At 39.2% G+C, this 19,581-nt stretch overlaps 2 protein-coding genes across 4 annotated transcripts; both read left to right on the forward strand.

Moving 5' to 3' along the window:
• Positions 1 to 1,916: 1,916 nt before the first annotated feature.
• Positions 1,917 to 6,565, forward strand: LOC121959475 (bone morphogenetic protein 10-like). The gene is made up of 2 exons (XM_042508757.1): positions 1,917 to 2,463; positions 2,839 to 6,565. The coding sequence occupies exons 1-2, from the start codon at positions 2,124 to 2,126 to the stop codon at positions 3,858 to 3,860; spliced, it is 1,362 nt and encodes a 453-aa protein (XP_042364691.1). The 5' UTR covers positions 1,917 to 2,123; the 3' UTR covers positions 3,861 to 6,565.
• Positions 6,566 to 9,911: 3,346 nt separating this feature from the next.
• smad4a (SMAD family member 4a) lies at positions 9,912 to 18,181 on the forward strand. 3 transcript variants are annotated; one of them, XR_006106932.1, is made up of 12 exons: positions 9,912 to 10,275; positions 11,241 to 11,596; positions 11,701 to 11,875; positions 12,003 to 12,032; positions 12,121 to 12,324; positions 12,554 to 12,661; positions 13,075 to 13,125; positions 13,219 to 13,402; positions 13,563 to 13,731; positions 14,089 to 14,227; positions 15,479 to 15,885; positions 16,870 to 18,181. XR_006106932.1 is itself a non-coding variant. In XM_042509019.1 (11 exons), exons 2-11 carry the CDS (start codon positions 11,357 to 11,359, stop codon positions 15,688 to 15,690), a joined length of 1,512 nt encoding a protein of 503 aa, XP_042364953.1. In that variant the 5' UTR covers positions 9,912 to 10,275; positions 11,241 to 11,356; the 3' UTR covers positions 15,691 to 18,181. The 3 variants fall into 3 exon arrangements, 2 of the variants coding, with proteins under 2 accessions (XP_042364953.1, XP_042364954.1); XM_042509019.1 differs by having other exon boundaries at positions 15,479 to 18,181; XM_042509020.1 differs by lacking the exon at positions 9,912 to 10,275 and adding an exon at positions 10,395 to 10,413 and having other exon boundaries at positions 15,479 to 18,181.
• Positions 18,182 to 19,581: the final 1,400 nt, after the last annotated feature.

The following is a 19,581-nucleotide window of genomic DNA, read 5'->3' on the forward strand; positions in this document are numbered from 1 at the left end:
GTGATCCTACATTCTATAAAACTCTGCTTTGCAGTGGTCCTTTTTGCATTGCGATGTTGAATGAAAAATGAAAATAAATGATGTGCATAATTTCTCATTTTTATTTGTATTCTCTTTTTGTATTACAGACTGGATTTTATGACCTTTTCCATTTTATCAGCGGGTACCCAAGTGTTACATTAAATAGCACCCACTGGCCAGGTAAACAACCCCACTTTTATGTGTACTGAACAGGCTTAAATGAATGGATAACACAATTAAATGTCCTTGTTAATGTCCATATTAGTAGTCCGTAAGGGCAGTGACTTGTGTGGTTCCTCTTTCGAAATGTCTTTGTTGTGGTCAAATCAACATCCAAGGCTGAAAAATGAAGCCAATGCCAAAGCACCAATATCTGCAGTTCATTGGATGGCTGCTTGAAGCTGATTCCCCATAGACATCCATGTTAAAATGCCCAACTTTACAGGAGACATATACATGTTTACAGCCTGGTATGGTTTTTGGTCTCTATAGCTAATGTCACCAACAGTCTCTGGGTCAGATCCACCATGTGTGCCAAAAACACTAACAATTTTATTAAATAATTCACAAGGAACAGTTTACAAAAATACGCTCAACTCCCTGCAGTAACAAGGATAAAACAACAAACAAAAATTATGTATGGTTGACAGTGAGAGGGTTTAACAAATATGTAGTTATTTGGCATGTAACCCACTGTAATGGGGCCTAACTCCACAGCAGCTATATTGCAGCTGTGTTCAGATAACTTTGTCTAATTCCAGTACATGCCCAGTTCTTTCCAAAAAAGGCAATATTGAAATATATTGCACTTTGATTTTACGATTCGTTTAGGCAACAAATGATTGAAACAATATTGGCATAATTCATGCATGATACTTGCAATATATTGCATTTAATGATGAATCATTTTCATTTTTTTCCACATTTTCCGCTTTGTTTAAATTCCATCTCCTCTCTATCGAAGACCAAATAAATATGTTTTGTACATTTTCTACCTCCAGAAAAGCTGTCATGACAGTCATGTAACCTCATATCTGCAGTAGCCACGAGGAGCCATTATGAACTTATGAACTTGTATGTTGCACACAGCCACTGAGAGGGCTGAAATGTGTTGGCATTAGTCATGCTTTCTGCTGCAGGCTGCACGGCTCACTTACACAAGTGGTGACATTTAAGATAGTCTGCACGCTGTGAGTTCATATATGTATATGGCTCATATACATTAATGAGACACTGTGGCTGAAATTCCTTGTGTCACACTAATCTGCAATTATGTATTTTTCATTACTTTTTATTTGTTGTCATTTGTTTAAGTGGGTGTATGTTGAAATGATGGCAATGATTGCATATGTGAGCTGTCACACAGCTGCTATTAGGAAACCAGTAATTAGCTAAAGGGGTATGCAAATGAGATTGAAATCAGGCTCCTTCACCACCTAATGAAAATGTTTAATTCAGATTAAGATGAGGAGGCTGAAGTACACGCACTGAGTCTACACTGGCCTCTTGTGGAGATTGCAAAGCATAAATTAACAATATTGTTAATAGGAAATTGATTTCCTGCTTTAGATAGGAAAATGGTTCTCACAATTTAATTTCCATGTTTGATTTGTCCTCAATTTGTTAAACAATAACTTCTGGATCTCTAAATCCATCAGTGCTGTTTAAAAATGAGCTATCATGGTTGATTTTTTTTTTAATTTCAGCATGGTGCCACAGTTCATAAATCAACAGTCATGTAAATCTCGATTCTTGTAAGGCGAGTTTTGTGGTTTATCAGGAGAAAAGTATACATAACAATGAGACAGAATATCAGTGGATATTATGGATAGTCATATGTTCCTGGCGGGGAGAGGGAGAGGAGGGCCGAGCAGGGCCTTAGTGACATCTCCAAACATGTCAGCACAGCACATTGGACAGCACAGCCCTGCCCTCAGAACCAAACCTCAAGATCAACAAGGGCAAAGCTGTTTTCTCTTTACCCCTGTTCTTCTTTAACAAGTCAGTCCTCGAAAGATTTTCAGGTATCCTGTCCAAAGGATCCATCACGTCTTCTCATCAGATCCTCAACCTTTGGATTTAAACCTTTCCTTCTCTCCACCATGACCGTTTCAGTCTTCTCCAACCTTGGGTTTGTCCGTTCTCTGAATGTCCTACTTCTGATGTTGACTGCTTTGAGCTTGAGCAGTCCTATCAGGTCTCCTGAGAACCATCACAGGGTATCAGTCGGTAGGGATGTGGGTGATAATCCACTACTTGATGCACAGGACTTTCTGAGCCAGTTTCTGTCCACGATGAACCTCACAGAGCTGAGGCCCCAGGCCAGGTCACTTGCCACCCGCAAGGAGCCACCAGAGTACATGCTGGAGCTGTACAACCGATTTGCCAATGACCACACTGCTGTGCCCTCGGCCAATGTTGTGCGGAGTTACAAGAACGAAGGTACAATCTTGTTTTTGTTCAACACTACATAAAATTTGGGGAAATGTATGTATTGCATAAAAAATTAAATTTGTTTTTCAATTTCTAAAAATGCAATGCAAACCTCAAAGTATTGGCAAATCACAGGGATCATGTTTGATATTAAAAATTTAATGATTTTTAAAATATTGGATGTCTTTGATGTATAGAAGTGAAAGTGCTATAAATCTGGAAGTGCTAATCATTTTAATGGTGCAAGTTACAAGTCTAGACAATTTATGAGTAATATGATTCAAACTTCAACAAATTCAACAAATTCAACAAAAACATCTACCATGTACATTTGAAACAAGTTGAGTTTTGACCTTAGAAACACTCTTGATATTTTGATTTCAGATTCATCCCCGTTCAGTATAACATCCAGGGGTGTGAGGATACACCCCCTGCTTTTTAACCTCTCAATGCGCCACCATGAGCACATAACATTAGCTGAGCTTCGCCTTTTCACCCTGTTCCAGAAGGCCCAAAGACCAAATGCTGGCACTGACTGCAAGGTGACCATCTACAAAATACATGAGGGCGTTGTTTGGACAAAAGAGGTGGGGAGAGAAGGGAGAAGAAGGGATAAAGAGGAGGTGGTGGAGATGAAGGATTTGGAGGAACTGGTGACAAAGCATATCCATGCCAAAGATAACAGCTGGGTGTCGTTTGACCTGACTCATGTGGTCGCACTCTGGCGGAAGTCCGGGTGTGCAACTCACAGATTGGAGGTTCATATTGCAAATCTGGGGTCAGGAGAGGAAGGGGCCACAGAGCAGGGGGTAACAGAGATGGTTGAGGTTGATATCGACAGGAGTTTGGAGGAGAAACACAATGCAGTGATGATTGTATTCTCAGACAATCAGGGCAGAGGCCACAAAGAAGAGCTCAACCAGATGATCGAACACGAAAATGACCTTCCTGAGAACGTGGGCCGGAGCCAGCAAGCTTTCTGGGGCCACGTCAATCGCAACCAGGACGAGCTGGACAAGCAGTCCCTGATGCAACTGCAGTCCAACCTTATCTATGACACACCTCCCCGAATCCGTCGCAATGTTAAGAGTGAGCCATGCAAGAGGACCCCACTCTTTGTGGATTTTAAAGACATCGGTTGGGATACTTGGATCATCCAGCCTGTGGGGTATGAGGCTTATGAGTGCAATGGCGTGTGCAACCCACCCATGACGTCCGAGGTCTCACCTACCAAACATGCCATAGTGCAGACACTGCTGAGTGTTAAGAACCCCGAGAGGGCATCGCGTGCCTGCTGTGTACCCACTAAGTTGGAGCCGATCTCACTCCTGTATCACGATAATGGGGTGATCACGTTCAACCACAAGTATGAAGGAATGGTGGTGGCGGAGTGTGGCTGTAGATAGTCTTGAAAACTAGAGATAGAGACTGTGCTATCTATCTATCTTCTTTTGTGCTTGTTTCCACAGAAGGTATCATACAGTGGTGTGTAAAAACACTAGATTTATAGCTGTAAATTAGGCATGGAATCAAATCTGTAGCCTGGTACAACCATCCTAATGACGTGAGGTCAACATTCTGTTGGTTTGCTTTCAATATTAGTCAAGACTCACAGCAACCCAAGATACTTGTGTGCGTGAGTACTCACCTTGACAGAAACTCTTTCAGCAATTCCTGACATTAGCGATAACCTCTACTACATAATACAATGTTAAACAGTTACAGTAGATTTAAAAATATGATTTATTTATATTTGCCAATTGTACTTGACATGTACCTTGTGAAAAAGTGATACACTGGCATCAGCATTTTTGTCATTTCTCATTCAGCAACCAGCTTCCTGTGGACTGCTGAATACTGACTGGCAGCTCCTTGATATATACCCAAAGCATTGTGAACACCGATCTGCATGGCAGCTTACAAGTCTCTCATATCGACCCCTTGATTCACGTAATCAGTGGCAAAACAACTGTGAACACTGGATTGGTACCGGGGAACACAGTTTGTTTTTTTTTTTAATCAGCAATGGAGCCAATTGATATATCAAGATTTTGCCAAATCCAGTCAGAAGAACAGCAAAAATGTATTTTCCTCTGAGAAACTCTACGACTGCATTCTCTCATTCTTCTTTGATTATTGTTATCGACTCTATTTCTGCAAGAACTTCACTTATTGTTGTGTTTACTCTGCTAATGTTAGAGTAAGTGCTTGTTGCTTCGAGAGCCGCCATAGAGTGCCTCAGGAATGAGTTGTAAACACTGGAAATCACTTTCAACACCTCTTGTTCCCTTATCTCAAAGTCCCTGGGCTTTTTGAATATTTGTTTGATTTGATTTTGTTCTACCACATAAAATATGTAAGTAAATACCCCATTCATGACTTTGAAGCTTTTATGTGCCTTAAAAAAAGACGGTTGATAATAAGTGGCTAAATTAGACTGCATAACGTCATCACACCAAAATGTGCTAATCACGCCTTTACAGGCTTGTGGTGGTACAATACAAACAAAGTGTAGTTCATACATAGACTAACATTAGCTTTTTACTTCTGACGATTGCATATTGGCTTCAAAAATCTTCAAAGTGGTGTCCATTTAAGAAAATCTTCATGCTGAACAAAATTTGTAAACATGATAAACATTTTTTTTACGACAGCACTTCTTTTCTTCAATGACTGAAAATCCAATGGAAAATCCCATAGGCTTTTTAATAAAGGAACTAAGGTGATGCTAACTTCCGAGTTGTCATACAGAAAAATGTTATCCCTGGGGAATTCTATTACTGGTCTGCAAGCCTGCATTTTACATCTTCACCTATAATGCAGTCCCTGATTGGCTGCTTATGTTGTCAACTATGGTGTGGATCCCTAATTGGCCCACACTGGATTTTAATTTCTGGAAAGTTTTTGGGGTGGCAGCGAGTCCAGACTGATACAGAGAGCGAAACAAAATGTAGAGCTCGCATCATCAGGACGGTCTTAGCAGGCTAACAAATCTGTGCTGCATGATGTAAGTAATTGTATAAAGGAAAATCCATAATGATTATATTAGCGTAGTATATAAAGTCATGATTTATTATAATTGTTTGCTGATTTTTGTATTTTGCTCTTGGGTAAGTTCCACACTTCACTGTAAATTACAGGCCATATTCTTGCACAGATGGCCTCGGCTCCATGCGACGCAGTGACAGATGAAAGAAAAGAAAAGAAGGTTCTGATAGCAGATGTCTGAATATTTTGATAAAAAAAATCTCTCCAAGTTATTCAGAGGAAGCGAGCTCTGTGTCATTAGGGGGCGAGTCAAAAGGTTAAATTCTGCAGCACTGATATCAGTTACCATAACAACCTTCTGAATAATTTGCAAAAAAACCTATTTGTGAGTGTGAGATCTAAGTACAAATGATCTACTCTAAGTGCAAAGTTTCAAGGTGCAGACAAAAGTGACGTTTGTACTTTGCAGTGCAGGTGCTGGAACAGACTAATAGACTGAATCTTCCGCATGCCATCTTATTGCAAAATCTGAATGTGTTATCATTTTTCATCACAGACCTTTCTCAAAACTTTCTTTTTTCCATTTACATTTTGTTCTGGCATAAATGATTCCTAATGCACAAGTCAAGAAGCTCCACCTTATTCAAACTTATTTGAAATATCTGTATTTTTGGATAGATTATGATGATTTGCACTACTGATAGGATGCTGTGTTTCTTTTTAAATGAAAAGTCTCTTATTTTCAATTGTAACTGTATCATAGTTTTGCCAAGTTGCTTTATTAGTAGATATACATGCTGCAGATTTTCAAATGGTATCATTTGTTTTTTCGCCCTGTGGCATGTTGGAGGCGCTGAAATGATTTAAAGAATGTGACTTTTTTCCCTTATTTGCTTGCCAAAACCTGCAGAAAATATATTTCCTCTGGCTTCTAACCAGGAAGGATTTTCACAGCATCTTGGAGTTCTTTGGGGCTCTGAAAAATGAACAATTTCTCTTACATTGCTGTCAACTGCTGTGACATCTTTCTTCACGCCCCAGCCATTCATATCCTGCTTTCGGTTCTATCACCAATATTAATGTTATTACGGTTATAGAAATAAAACATTTGAAAACAAATGAACAACTTCTGTACACCCTGTTTCATTGTCAGGTAATCACAGCATTCCCTACCTAACAACCTTAATCCCCATCCCTCTAGCGTCACATGCCTGGCGGGCCTCTCTCTGCCCGCTACCACGCCATAGTGATAACGAGGTGTCAGAGCCTGGAGTCTTGTAGACCGTCACTCAGGATGAGACGCCACTCCAAGTGGCAGCGTTTGCGAGAAGGTGGTGTCAGATTCCTGGTCTCCAATGCCAACATGCTCTATTGACAATCCTACCATCAGGCTGCTCAGTGCCCTCTGAATCCTCCCACTTCCTTTTTCTGACACGGGCATGCTGACGCTCTTATCAAGGCCACTGCAACAGTGCTACAAATGGAAAAAAAACATGTCACATCATCACCTAGCTTCTGCTGTGAACAGTCAGAAGCAGATAACATTAATGGGATAACACTGTGGAACTTTCTAACTTAATAGGATCCTCACTCAGCACACCGATTTACATAGGCCAAGTGTGCAGGGCAGAGATATCGACTGGCAGTAAACATATTGATTCCCCCTTGTGGAACTTATTGAAAACCAGAATAAAGTTTTAAATTGTAGAAAATATTCCTGAAAACAGCAATATTTCTAAATTATTTGTTCCTAGTGGCTGTTTTAGTTTGGGGGCTAAAGAGTGGGGTTGTGTCTTATTTCCCTTTTCTTTTTAAATAAAAAACTCCACCCCAGCTTTTTTTCTTTTTATTCTGATTCTCCATTTGACTTTCAAATTTCATTTGTTTTGTCAGCTTGAACACTCTTCACTATATTCACTATGTGTTCTTGTGGGTTCTTCACATTCTGTTTTCTGTTGTGTCTTTATTTTATGGAAAACAAAAGAATTCAACTGCACCAACTGTTTGAACATTAACAGGCAACAGAACAAAAAGAACAGTCCTCTCATAGGTGTAGATTTTGAGGGAAATGCAGCGGACAACGTGCATTTGTCACAACCAATAAAAAATGAAAGTAACAGAGGAATTCCTTTTGACAAAATTAAAGACATTTACACCATAACTTTAGTGCAGAAAATGCAGAAATTGAAGCATACAAATTCTCTAGAATGCAGGAAGTTAAACATTTAACGACCAAACTTTTCTGGTGGAGGGCACCCATACCCACCATTTCACATAACTTTACCCCCTAGTCTCCTCCAAAATAATTAAGCACATCAGAAATATAGAATCCTATTGATTTTTTCTTACTGTACAAATAATAAATGTGCATGTTTCATGAAATACATAAAATTTAATTTGTAGTTGTCCAAACCTTAGCTCACAGCAAAACAACAAAGCAACAAGTTCTTAATATTTTTTTTAACTAATCCTATGTTTATGGTATTTTAACACAAACCACTATATGTAATTTTACTGTATATATGACATACATGACGTGCGTTATTATTCAAAGGTAAAGAAATTTATAATATAGCAAGTTTACCATAATGACAAATAATTTCACTGTTGAAGATATGTTAAATGAAACAAAAGTTACTTTTCACATCACCATTGCCTTTCCCTTCCTTATACATGGTCTGGATAATGGACCCACAACTGTAACAAAAACACTTATGTTATTTACTGAATATGTCTGATGGGTGTTTTCTTACTTATATTTAATTTATATTCTCCCATATTATTTGGCATGTTCCAAATAAAGATCTAAACTAAATCATGGGGTTATTTGGGGCCAGTAAGTAAGGGTATGGGGTCACTGAGCAGGAGCAGGTGTGTTTGATGGCAGCTTTGTTTATCACTCACAGGTGACAGAACTATTGTTCATAGGAGGCCAACTTTAAATCATTACCACATGGTTGATATCACTGGGAGCTGGAGATTTTTGTCACTGTAATGTCACACTAAATGATAACCACAAGGGGGAGACTTTATGTTACAGTAAAACCATTGCACCAAAATTGCTTTACATGATCATGTGTTTTGAGAACATCATCTTAAGCATTAGTCTTGTGCAGACTGCCCTGCATTAAAAAAAAAACAAGAAGACAATACTAACATGCACCCAGCTAATATAAAATAATATTACAACCAACTTATTTCTATGATAACCTTCTGATGACAAGAAGAGACCTATTTGGACATGTAGGCCTATAGAAAAAAGGCTTCAATACATGCCATCTGACTCTATACTGCAATTTCACAATTAGTGTATATTACTCACAACATTCCACTATGCATTTTTAACAGGGAATGAATGACAGGAGATATTAATGTGATTGTATAAGGGTAATGCTTTTTAATTTCCTAGATGGTGAGCACTAACTATATTTGACTCACAGCATTGTGCTCCAGCTGTGGGCTCTTATTGCCTCCCCATTCCCACCAAGTCTTTAAGTATTGTACATGTCATCTTTAATTACTCACCAGGTACAGTTTTCACGGCTGATTATTCTGTACAGCTTTCAACCCCCAAAACCAGCCCATGGTGAAATGCTGTGATGTGGTTTCACCAGCTTTAATACCCATATCAATTCAGTGGATAGTCTGCTTAAGGGTAAGTCTCTTACAACCACAGCCAACTACACTGTCAACCTACAATGATTATGAATTTAAAAACAGTTTCAAAAAGAACATAATGAAGGGATGTAGGATGGTTGACCAGACAGGGAAACAGGCACAGTAATACAGGGTACAAGATATGTCATTTTTTATGGGTGTGTTTATTTGGATTGATCTATCCTTGTTTTGTTTTAATTCTAGTTTGATTTTATCGAGTTGTGTATGGTGAATATTGTGGCAGAAACAGGACACATTCACGTTTAAAATTAAGCTTTTTTGATTAAAAGTGAAAAAAGGGGGCTTAATAATGAAATTAAGCCCCCTTTTTTCACTCACTTCCTCCTACTCTTTTTATATGAAATACTTATGTTTTTGACTGAATATGTCTATTGTGAGTTTTCTTACTTATATTTTATTTATATTCTCCCATATTATTTTGCATGTTAAGATCTAAACTAAATCATGGGCTTGTTTGGTGCTAGTAAGTAATTGTATGGGGCCACTGAGCAGTTGCTCAATTAACCCACCTGTTAAATCACCACTTTTTGGTCACTGTTCTTTGGAATTTAGGTATTTTGATTATTTGACTGAACGTCATGGGCCCACCTTTTCAGCATTACTGGAACATGCAGTGAGGCAGTTACAAACAAATGAACTGATTCATTACTGTAAAATTGCTATCATTCCGTTTATAGTGTGTAATATATTGGCAAGGGCTTGCAAATCGTAACATTGGTCGGCTTTGATTTTTTTTTCATGATAACAAACAGCAGCGCCACGCCTGTCACAACGTGTGCATGCGCAGTTGGAGCGTGGTGGGTGGAGAGGAATTTTTTGTTTATTTTCGTGGCCAGTTAAGCTGTGTTGTGAAATTATTGTAACTCGTTTATTCGGTTTTACTCGGGAAAAAAAACAAACAGATAAGCGTCTGAGTGTTTATCTAAAGTGTTATTTTTAAAATCTCGTGAGGTAGCGGATTTGGGCCAGGTTAGCTCGCGAGCTAGCGTGAAGTTGATGAGCGTCTTGTAGCGCTACTTAGCTGTTAGCTTATGTGCTAGCAGGCTATCCACAACATTAATGCAAGCTAGATAGCAAATGACATTAAAGAAGCGAACGCCACGCAGTTATCATCTTCTACTACCCGAACTAACGCTTCTGTGCGGAGAAATCACTGTAAGTCTACTATTCGGTTCATTTTTGATTCAGATAACGTAAATGGTGGGAGACGAATGCTTGCTAAATTAGCGTTAGCTGCATACCGCTAACAGTATTCTACGGCAAGTCCAGTGTTGGCACCATTAGCGATACAAGGTTAGCGTTCTCAATACTCCTCTACAATTATATATATATATATATATATATATATGTTAGATATACATATTTATTTGATTATTTATTAGTAATACTCGGGCATTGTAATATAGGTCAGCTTGGGTTGCACACTACTGAGGTAACGTTATTGCAAAGAAAGATAATTGAGCTAACGTTACCTGTGTTTTTTAGCTCTGCTACGCATCCTGGCTAACGTTAGCTACGTAAGCTTTGAAAATGCTCCGAAAATCTTTATGCTAGCCTAATGCTTATGTCTTTCCCCTAATATGGTAAACGTTTTATGGAAATTTAGAAAGCACAGTTTTGGTACCATTATAGTGTTTCGTTTCGCATTTTAGCCTAGACTTAATGGTAATATTTGCGGTAATATTTGCAAATGACGACCAGTGGGAGTTTCTGCATGAGTGACCGTGAATTGTAATGCAGTGGTTGACAAGTTGTAATGTATACGGAAAGCAAAACTAATCATCTTTGTGAATACATGTTCACAGAGTAAAAAATTGGAGATGACCGTACAGCCTAAAATATGTCTGTAGAGGTTTTGGGAGTTGACTGAAGTCTCCTTTCTCTACCAGCTGTAGCTTGTTGCTGAAGGATTTTTTTTTACTGTCATTTGTCATTTTAAAGATCAAAATGACTTCAAAGAGGGCTGAACAATGATTATCCCCTCTCTTTCTACATCTGACATTAAATGAGGGAGATAAACAGATAATACACCCAGTGCCACTTTATGTAAATCAAAATTAATATTGGTTGGCATATCAATCTGTACTCTTAGTCATAAAATACTGCTCTTTCTGTTTCAGGTTGCTAAGCTTTGGCAGCATTGTATCAACAGTACTTCCACCTTGACACTTCAGCTGGTAAAGACATAGAGGATACAACTTGAAAGTCTCCTTGAGGTTGAAACCCAAGAAGCAAGATGTCAATCACGAACACTCCCACAAGCAACGATGCCTGTCTGAGCATTGTGCATAGCCTGATGTGCCACCGACAGGGAGGAGAGAGTGAAAGCTTTGCTAAGCGAGCGATAGAGAGTCTTGTCAAAAAGCTGAAAGAGAAGAAAGATGAGCTGGATTCCCTTATCACAGCCATCACTACGAATGGAGCTCATCCCAGCAAGTGTGTAACCATACAGAGAACTTTGGATGGACGCCTACAGGTATAGTCACAGATATGCAGTAACATCTGGTTTAATATTACACTCTTTGTAATTGTAAGAGTTAACACTACCTATCTCATTTGATCCTCCTCTCTTTGTTTTAGGTTGCAGGACGCAAAGGTTTTCCCCATGTTGTCTATGCCCGACTGTGGCGATGGCCTGATCTACACAAGAATGAATTAAAACACGTGAAATATTGCCAGTATGCCTTTGACTTGAAATGTGACAATGTTTGTGTCAACCCATACCACTACGAGAGAGTCGTCTCTCCAGGCATTGGTAAGTAAGAATTACAGGTGTGTTAGTCTTGCATAGGTCACATTGTTAAAGGTTATTGGGAAATATAGAATGATATTACAGGCACACTGAAGGCACACAAGTTGATGTATTTTCCATGATTTTGCAGATTTATCAGGGCTGACCCTTTCAAGTTCAGGTAAGGATGAGCTGTAGTTTTCCTGTTTGCTTGTTAAAGATTTTATGGATGTGCATCAGTCTTACCTATATCTATTGTTTTCACGTAGGTCCACTCTTGGTAAAGGATGAGTATGACTATGACAACCAGCAATCTCACTCAAGCTCTGAAAGCCACCTGCAGACTATCCAGCATCCCCCATCAAGACCCGGTCCACAGGAGACCTTCAGCAGCCCTGCTCTGCTCCCCCCGTCAGAGGGCAGCAGTTCAGCTTCAACCTCTGCTTTCTCTACCATCAGTGCTGGACCCTCAAGTGAGATACTACAAAGGAGCTACAAATATATGTGAAACATGCTGGAAAAATTAAAAAAATGTGTTATTGTTAAAGTAGGTTTAGGTAATTTTTTTTTTTAAGTGCCTATTATTTAATTTGAAATTTTAAATCAAACTAAGTTACTTTTAATGTATTAAACGTCTGTTTTTAGAATCTTCAAGTTGGCATGAAGTTTGCATCACAACTTTTTAATAATTTGTCTTTAAAGATCCTCCCCCTAACTGGAGCAGAAACGGCAGCTTCCCCCCTGCAGTGCCTCAACATCAGAATGGGCATCTACAGCATCACCCACCTATGCCTCACACAGGACATTACTGTGAGTAGATGAAAGCAGAACTTTTCTACAAAACTCACTTTAAGCCTTAATAATACTTAATATGCTTTAAAAAAGAAAGGAAAGTAATTAACCTTTCTGAACTGATTTCCTTATATTAAGGTACTTTACTCAATGTAAAGGTGATTTGAAAAATATGTAAAAGTCAAATATGTTGTGTAGATCCAAACTTTCTTATGCTGATAAATATTAATGCATGATATATTTCTAATTATGTGACAAGCTAGCGCAAAATGCCTTACTGTGGTTGAATGTAAGCGCCTCCACCCCTGACCTTTTAAGAAATCTCGACATTTTCAGCACAGGCACTGAATGTTCCGTGCTCCTTTCTTCATAACATGTCACATTTTAAGAACTGGTGCAGATTCAAAATTAATATTGACTTGTTCTTGCAGGGCCTGTCACCAATGAAATTGCGTTCCAGCCCCCCATATCCAATCACCCTGGTGAGTGTAGGGCTGCAGATGGAAGACAGTCTACATACTTAACATAGTCAGTGTAACCGTTATAACCTGAGGTTGTTTGTTGGTTTGTTCCAGCTCCAGATTACTGGTGCTCCATTGCATACTTTGAGATGGATGTTCAAGTTGGGGAGACGTTTAAGGTGCCATCCACATGCCCAATAGTGACTGTGGATGGCTACGTTGATCCATCAGGAGGGGACCGCTTTTGCTTGGGCCAGCTGAGTAATGTCCACAGGACAGAGAACATAGAGAGAGCCAGGTACTCCTCCTCATTCTAATAAAGCATTACCTTATCCCATTAAACAATTATTGTTTACCGTATGTCTCCAGGTATGATAAGTAGTTGAAAGTAATGCAAAGTGTTGGTAAAGTCTCACTTTTCTGACAAACTGCTTTTCCCCCCTCTTTTCTGTCCTCAGGCTCCACATTGGCAAAGGCGTGCAGCTCGAGTGCAAAGGTGAAGGAGACGTGTGGGTGCGCTGTTTGAGTGATCATGCAGTGTTTGTACAGAGCTATTACTTGGATCGAGAGGCTGGACGTGCCCCTGGAGATGCAGTTCACAAGATCTACCCCAGTGCTTACATCAAGGTGAGATAGCAGGACCACAGCCATACAGCACAGACAAGTATGTGTTATTCAAATCTGCAAAGTCCTGATCGCTCTTGGCACTGACTACATTTACATGCACACCAATAATCCAATCATTATGCGATTAAGGCTCTAATTTGAGTAAGATTGGACTATTGTAAAACCATGCCCTTATCTTAATGCACTTATTCTCAGAGTTGGAGCAGCCATAATCAAGCTAAACTGTACAGAGCATTCTCCTTGAAGTGAATTTTTACCATATACTTCCAACTCTGATGTGCGTAGACAGTCAAAATGCGTAAGTGTCCATTTACTGTCTTGTCATCAGATTGAAGCGTTTTTCTCATCCCCTGCCAGGTGTTTGACTTACGTCAGTGCCACAGGCAGATGCAGCAGCAGGCAGCGACAGCTCAGGCAGCAGCTGCAGCCCAGGCAGCAGCAGTGGCTGGGAACATTCCCGGGCCAGGCTCTGTGGGAGGCATCGCCCCTGCCATCAGTGAGTGTTTCTACTGCTGCACTTACCCTTCATAAAGTGTATTATTATGATTGTTTCATGTCATCGTTTTCTTTGACCAGAAGACTAATATCAGGGACTTTCTTGTTGCACAAGAATGCATAGTGTTGTGCGTGAGAGACCAGCACTGTCTGATAATGATGAAGAAAAGAAAAACTGGGACACAGGCTGTTTTCTTATTAGATAACTGTTCAGTCAGCAGTAACTAAATTGGACCTCAACCATTTGAATTCAGTCATGCTTATGGCAAAAGTGTAGCCTGTGCAACTGTATAATGTAGGAAGATAAAAATACTGGGTCAAGATGTGGTATTAACATATATTCAATATGAAATGAACGTGGAAAATTTAGAAACATATAAAGGGCAGTCTGTTGACCAACCCACAGTGTTTGTTTACAATAACTTAATTGTAGTGAACCGTGCATCATGTACATGAAATGAAACGGTTTGTAAAGTAATTGTTTGAAAATAGAAATATAGCATACAGTTAAACTGATATTGATTTTTTTGGTGGCTGCAATACTGTATGTTTTGCTGTAGCCCCTGTCCTCCGCAGTATATTGCTTAGCTTCTGTGCAGGTAGATTTGGTTTATACCACCATGCATAACTAAATATCTTTAAACGTTACAAAGTTACAGCTGAAAATGACAACAGAAATGAACAAGTTTGTCGATTTCACATATCGTAACTGAAGTCACTTGCCTATTGTCTTCCTTGAAATTATTGTTTTTGATGCCGTTTTGATTAGGTCTGTAGTCCAGAAAGAACCCAGACCTGGTTGTGGAAAGTATAAATTGGCACAAACGCAGTATTCTTTTGGCTTAAGAAAGTTGATTGTTGGCATTGTGATATGCGTTTGATAATAGAGTTTTGATAATTGCATTTTACACTTTAGGGGTGGGGTGTCTGGTGGCTCAGTGGATAGAGCAGGCGCCCAATATATGAAGGCAACGTTCTTGCCGCAGTCTCCGTGGGATGGACTCCAGCTCACGGCCCTTACAGACTAACATTTACACACTGAACGTGTTCTGTGGGCTTTAGCTCAAATGCAGTAAAACATGTGGCCTGATCAGAGTGGTAGATATGCATATGGCAGTTTTCTCCTTAGTTGTGTCTGCCCTGTATATATTAAAACTTTTACTGCAAGAGCAACTTTGCCAACATGTCTCTGCAAGCTTTGGCCTATAGTGCCACATCGATCTAAAAGTTGCTGCCTGTTATTCCCCTGCAGGTCTCTCTGCTGCTGCAGGCATTGGGGTTGATGACCTGCGCAGGCTGTGCATCCTGCGGATGAGCTTCGTGAAGGGCTGGGGGCCAGACTACCCGCGGCAAAGCATCAAAGAGACGCCCTGCTGGATTGAGATCCATTTACACCGAGCTCTGCAGCTACTGGATGAAGTTCTGCACACCATGCCCATAGCTGACCCCCAACCCCTTGACTGAGTTAAAAGACATGAACTGTACAAAAAAAGAAAACAATCAGACTGTACTTTTTTAACAGACCACTCCACTTATAGGTCCGAAGTGCAGATGGAGGACTGTACGAGTAGGAACAAGGGCATAAAGGCCGGCAGTATACTCCAACCTGCTTTCAAATCCAGCGCTGCAAGCAGTTTGCCAGTATACATGAGGCTCCAGGTCAGTAAGTTCAGTGACTTCCAAACAACAGCTGGAGAGGAACCTGTAAAGCACACTGGGAGGAGTCGTTGCACTCTGGAAACATGCTGCCACGAGGATGAAAAAGGAAGCCCGTATTCTGGCATTTGTTGTCCAATTAAAACTTAATTACAGCATGAAGTGAACAAAGCTGTGTGTCTCTTAAATCTCACGTGGATTCAAAAATACTCACACACTGATGTGGACTTAAGAATGTGACCACAGCAAGATTAAAAGATACAAAATTCCCATCAATTATTCCATGAGCTTTTGTGTTACACAATAGAAACCACAAGAGAGCGTAGGGTGTCAGAAACAAAAATGATTTATGCTCAGCTGTCATCTTTTTTTCAGGGAGAATATTTCCACATTTAAGAGTGTAAGCTGTACAAAGCCCTTGTAACTATTTAGCAGTCCCTCCAGGATGTTGCTATGACAACCGTTAACTAAATTCATCCAATTGCTGTGAATTTTGCATGACCTTGCAATTTTGTGCAGTCACAACTTTTCCGCAGATTTTACAATATAAAATGGGTAAAATCTCATGTCACTGTAGATCTACACGCAGCATATTGATTTGAGGAGAGCAGCTTGTGGAGATGGTTCTTTAGCGCTGCATCAAACAGCAGCGACAGCTGATCGTCTGCTCTTGTCCGATTCTGTTGGAAACACTGAATGCCTCAAAGCTAGCTCTGAATCAGTATTAGCATCACTGCTATTTTTGCAATTTCACTTGCTGCCACAATTTTATTGATAAGCATAAACATGCACCATAGTTTTTTGAGAAAGCTGCCATGAAATCAGACATTTCAGGCCGCAATAATCCCCCCAAACAGGCCTTGAGATCCTGGAGGGACTTATTTAGTGAGACAGCAAACTGTTAAACTCTAAACCAGTTAAGCTGAGCGCATTGTGATACCTTGTATTGGATTAATACCTGTCTGAACACACTGCATGTCATTTCAGTTGGAGTATACTGCCGATCCAGTCCTCCTTCGCTGGCTCTTCATGCTTGTATGGCTTCATGTAAGTGGAGTTTTTCACCTCACAAATCAGGACATTTATGTAAAATGCTATTCATTACTTATGTTCTTGTAAGCTGTAATCTTTAAATATTTTTCAATGCTGATGGTCCTTGTTTGATGTTTTTTTGATTTATATACCCCTTTTGAATAGTTGTTTTTATGATGTAAAGAGCATTTGAAAAGCCTCTTTAAGCTGACCTCAGCTTCTCTTTCAACACCATAAAATGTCCGTCATTTTACCACCAGTCAAGGCTGTTACGATATTGAGAAGCAATGTTTATGACTCAAGTTTTTCAGACGCCAAAATTATTAAATATTTTCAAAAGGAAAGGTTATTATAACACATCATAATATTATTTGTAATTGTAATTTTTTTTAAATTAGATGCCCACATAGTGTCCATTAGCACTTTATTAATTTGCCTGAGTATTTTGTCTTGTTTCATAGTCTCATGCGTGGTTACTTGTATCCATATAATTTCTTAGCATAGTTAAAAAGTTATTCTCGCCAATGACCTCGGTGACATCCATTAAAAATGAGCTTCAAATTATCTGCCTAAAAATCCGTTTTCAGTATCAAACACTTATCCACAGCAAATTATACAGGTGTATTCAGTTGTGGCGTAACTGTGGTTTATGAAATTTGAAATCTTGTCTATTTAGGATTAAAACCACAGTTAAACGGCCACCTTTTAAACCTGCAAGTGGTCAATCTTTGATACTTGAAAGTCAAATTTTGGGTGGAACATCACTTTAAGATGGCTCACTGCCACCCATTTTAACTTGAGTATTACTTGGATGACACATACCATAACGTATTCTAGACAACAGCTGAGTAAAGGAGGCAAGGAACGAACTGTGAGAGGAAGTGTAAGCCATATTGATGCCAAATATACATATAAGAAAAGTGAAAAGGTTATCAGACTGCAGTCGGTTGTGTTCCGTCGCTTGTAAAGCTTGGTTTTAATTGTCAACTGAATGATTTCAGTTTTTGCTCAGCACAGTTGATCAAACAATATTTTGGTATTTGGAGCTCTGTTTACCCACAGCTGTCGCAGTATTTTATACTCTTTTGCTACCTTTACAGTAATGAACCACAAAAAAAGAAGAATGCTGTACAATTTTCAGGAAATGCAAGTTCATGCTCATCTTAATCTTTACAATTGTGTCATACACTCTGAATACATACCGAGTTTGAATGAAATTGGTGTTTATATGTATGAGTATGGTTGAATAAAACTCAATGGGCTAACACTATTGTGTTTGGAATTGGATTAGAGACAAAATTACAAGGACACTTGACTTTGAACAAGAAAACGTTTATTACTGCAAAGACGAGTCACAAATTTTAAGAAAACAACACTAAGAAGCTAGCCTGAGCTGAGATCTGAAATATTCAGAAAACCAAACTACATGTGTCTTTAATAGTTTCTATATTCATCAATACGACACACTAAATGATAATGTCTTTATAAATATAAAAGTCCCCCAATTGTCCTCATTTTTTTATGCAAAATACACAATACAAATCACCCTACACGCATTGGTTCGCTTGCCAATTTGAGAAGAAAAACTTAATGGCACACAAAAAGAAAGTCACATGAAGTTTGTGTGTATATATTATATCAGATACTATACATTATCCAAAAAAAGAGGAGAAAAGAAATCACAAAAGCACTTTAGCCAACATATCTGATAAAATGTTCACCAAAAGAACAAATCAAATAATTAAGACACAAATAAATATACCTTTTTTTCTCAGTTTTTGATATATACATACTTTTGTCTAGGGTGAACCAAAATAAGAACCTTCCCCAAATGCCACTGCCAAATGCTTGTGCTTGCATTAGAGCGTGCTACAGATGGCCACGACTCACTAGACTGTCAAATGGCACTTGAAAACATCCAAATACAAATCTCAAACAGGTCACAGCATTCAGAAAATATCATTTGACAAAAGAAACCACGATCATGAAAAAACAATTCGCAAGAGAGCGGTTTACTTACAGTAACTCTCCTTGTTCATTTACCAGTTCTGTACAATAAAAAGCCGTCTGCAGGTAATCTACCATGTTTAAACTACTAAGTATGTGTGGTGTCACATCCAGTAAATAAATAGTCCAGTTTGAGGACAGGTCTTTATGCTTTCCTGGTGTCTTCTCAGTGGCAGCACCTGTGCAATGAAATATCTGCTCTGATAGCCTCGATCTGTAGCCCACCAGAGACCCAATAGTCACCCAGGCCATCTGCTCTGGCCAGGGCGAAATTAAAGGCACTGGAGTCTGCTCTGGGTCAGTGAAGCTGCCGTTTTGTCCAGTTGAAGAGGCCTCTCTTAGCTTTCGCTCCTATGACAAGTTAAGGAATAGCTTATGTCTTTTTTTTCTGGTTTGAAACGGGCTCCTTTGCAAACAGCTGTTACAAAAACAATCTCAATTTTTAAAGACACTGAGAAATAAAGTACAATTATGTTGGCAGCATTAGCATCAGTCCAGTCAGTATTAACCAGGCAGGCTTTAAGATGCAGAAAGCTAAATCACTGTCTGGCACGTGAGTCTGTGTAGAATTTAAAAAAAAAAAAAAAAAAAAAAAAAAAGGGGGGGGGGGGGGGGGGGAAACCTGACCAAAACACATTCTCTACACAGAAAAAAGTTTCT

This window comes from Plectropomus leopardus, chromosome 20, assembly GCF_008729295.1.
Source record: "Plectropomus leopardus isolate mb chromosome 20, YSFRI_Pleo_2.0, whole genome shotgun sequence".
Lineage (NCBI taxonomy): Eukaryota > Metazoa > Chordata > Actinopteri > Perciformes > Serranidae > Plectropomus > Plectropomus leopardus.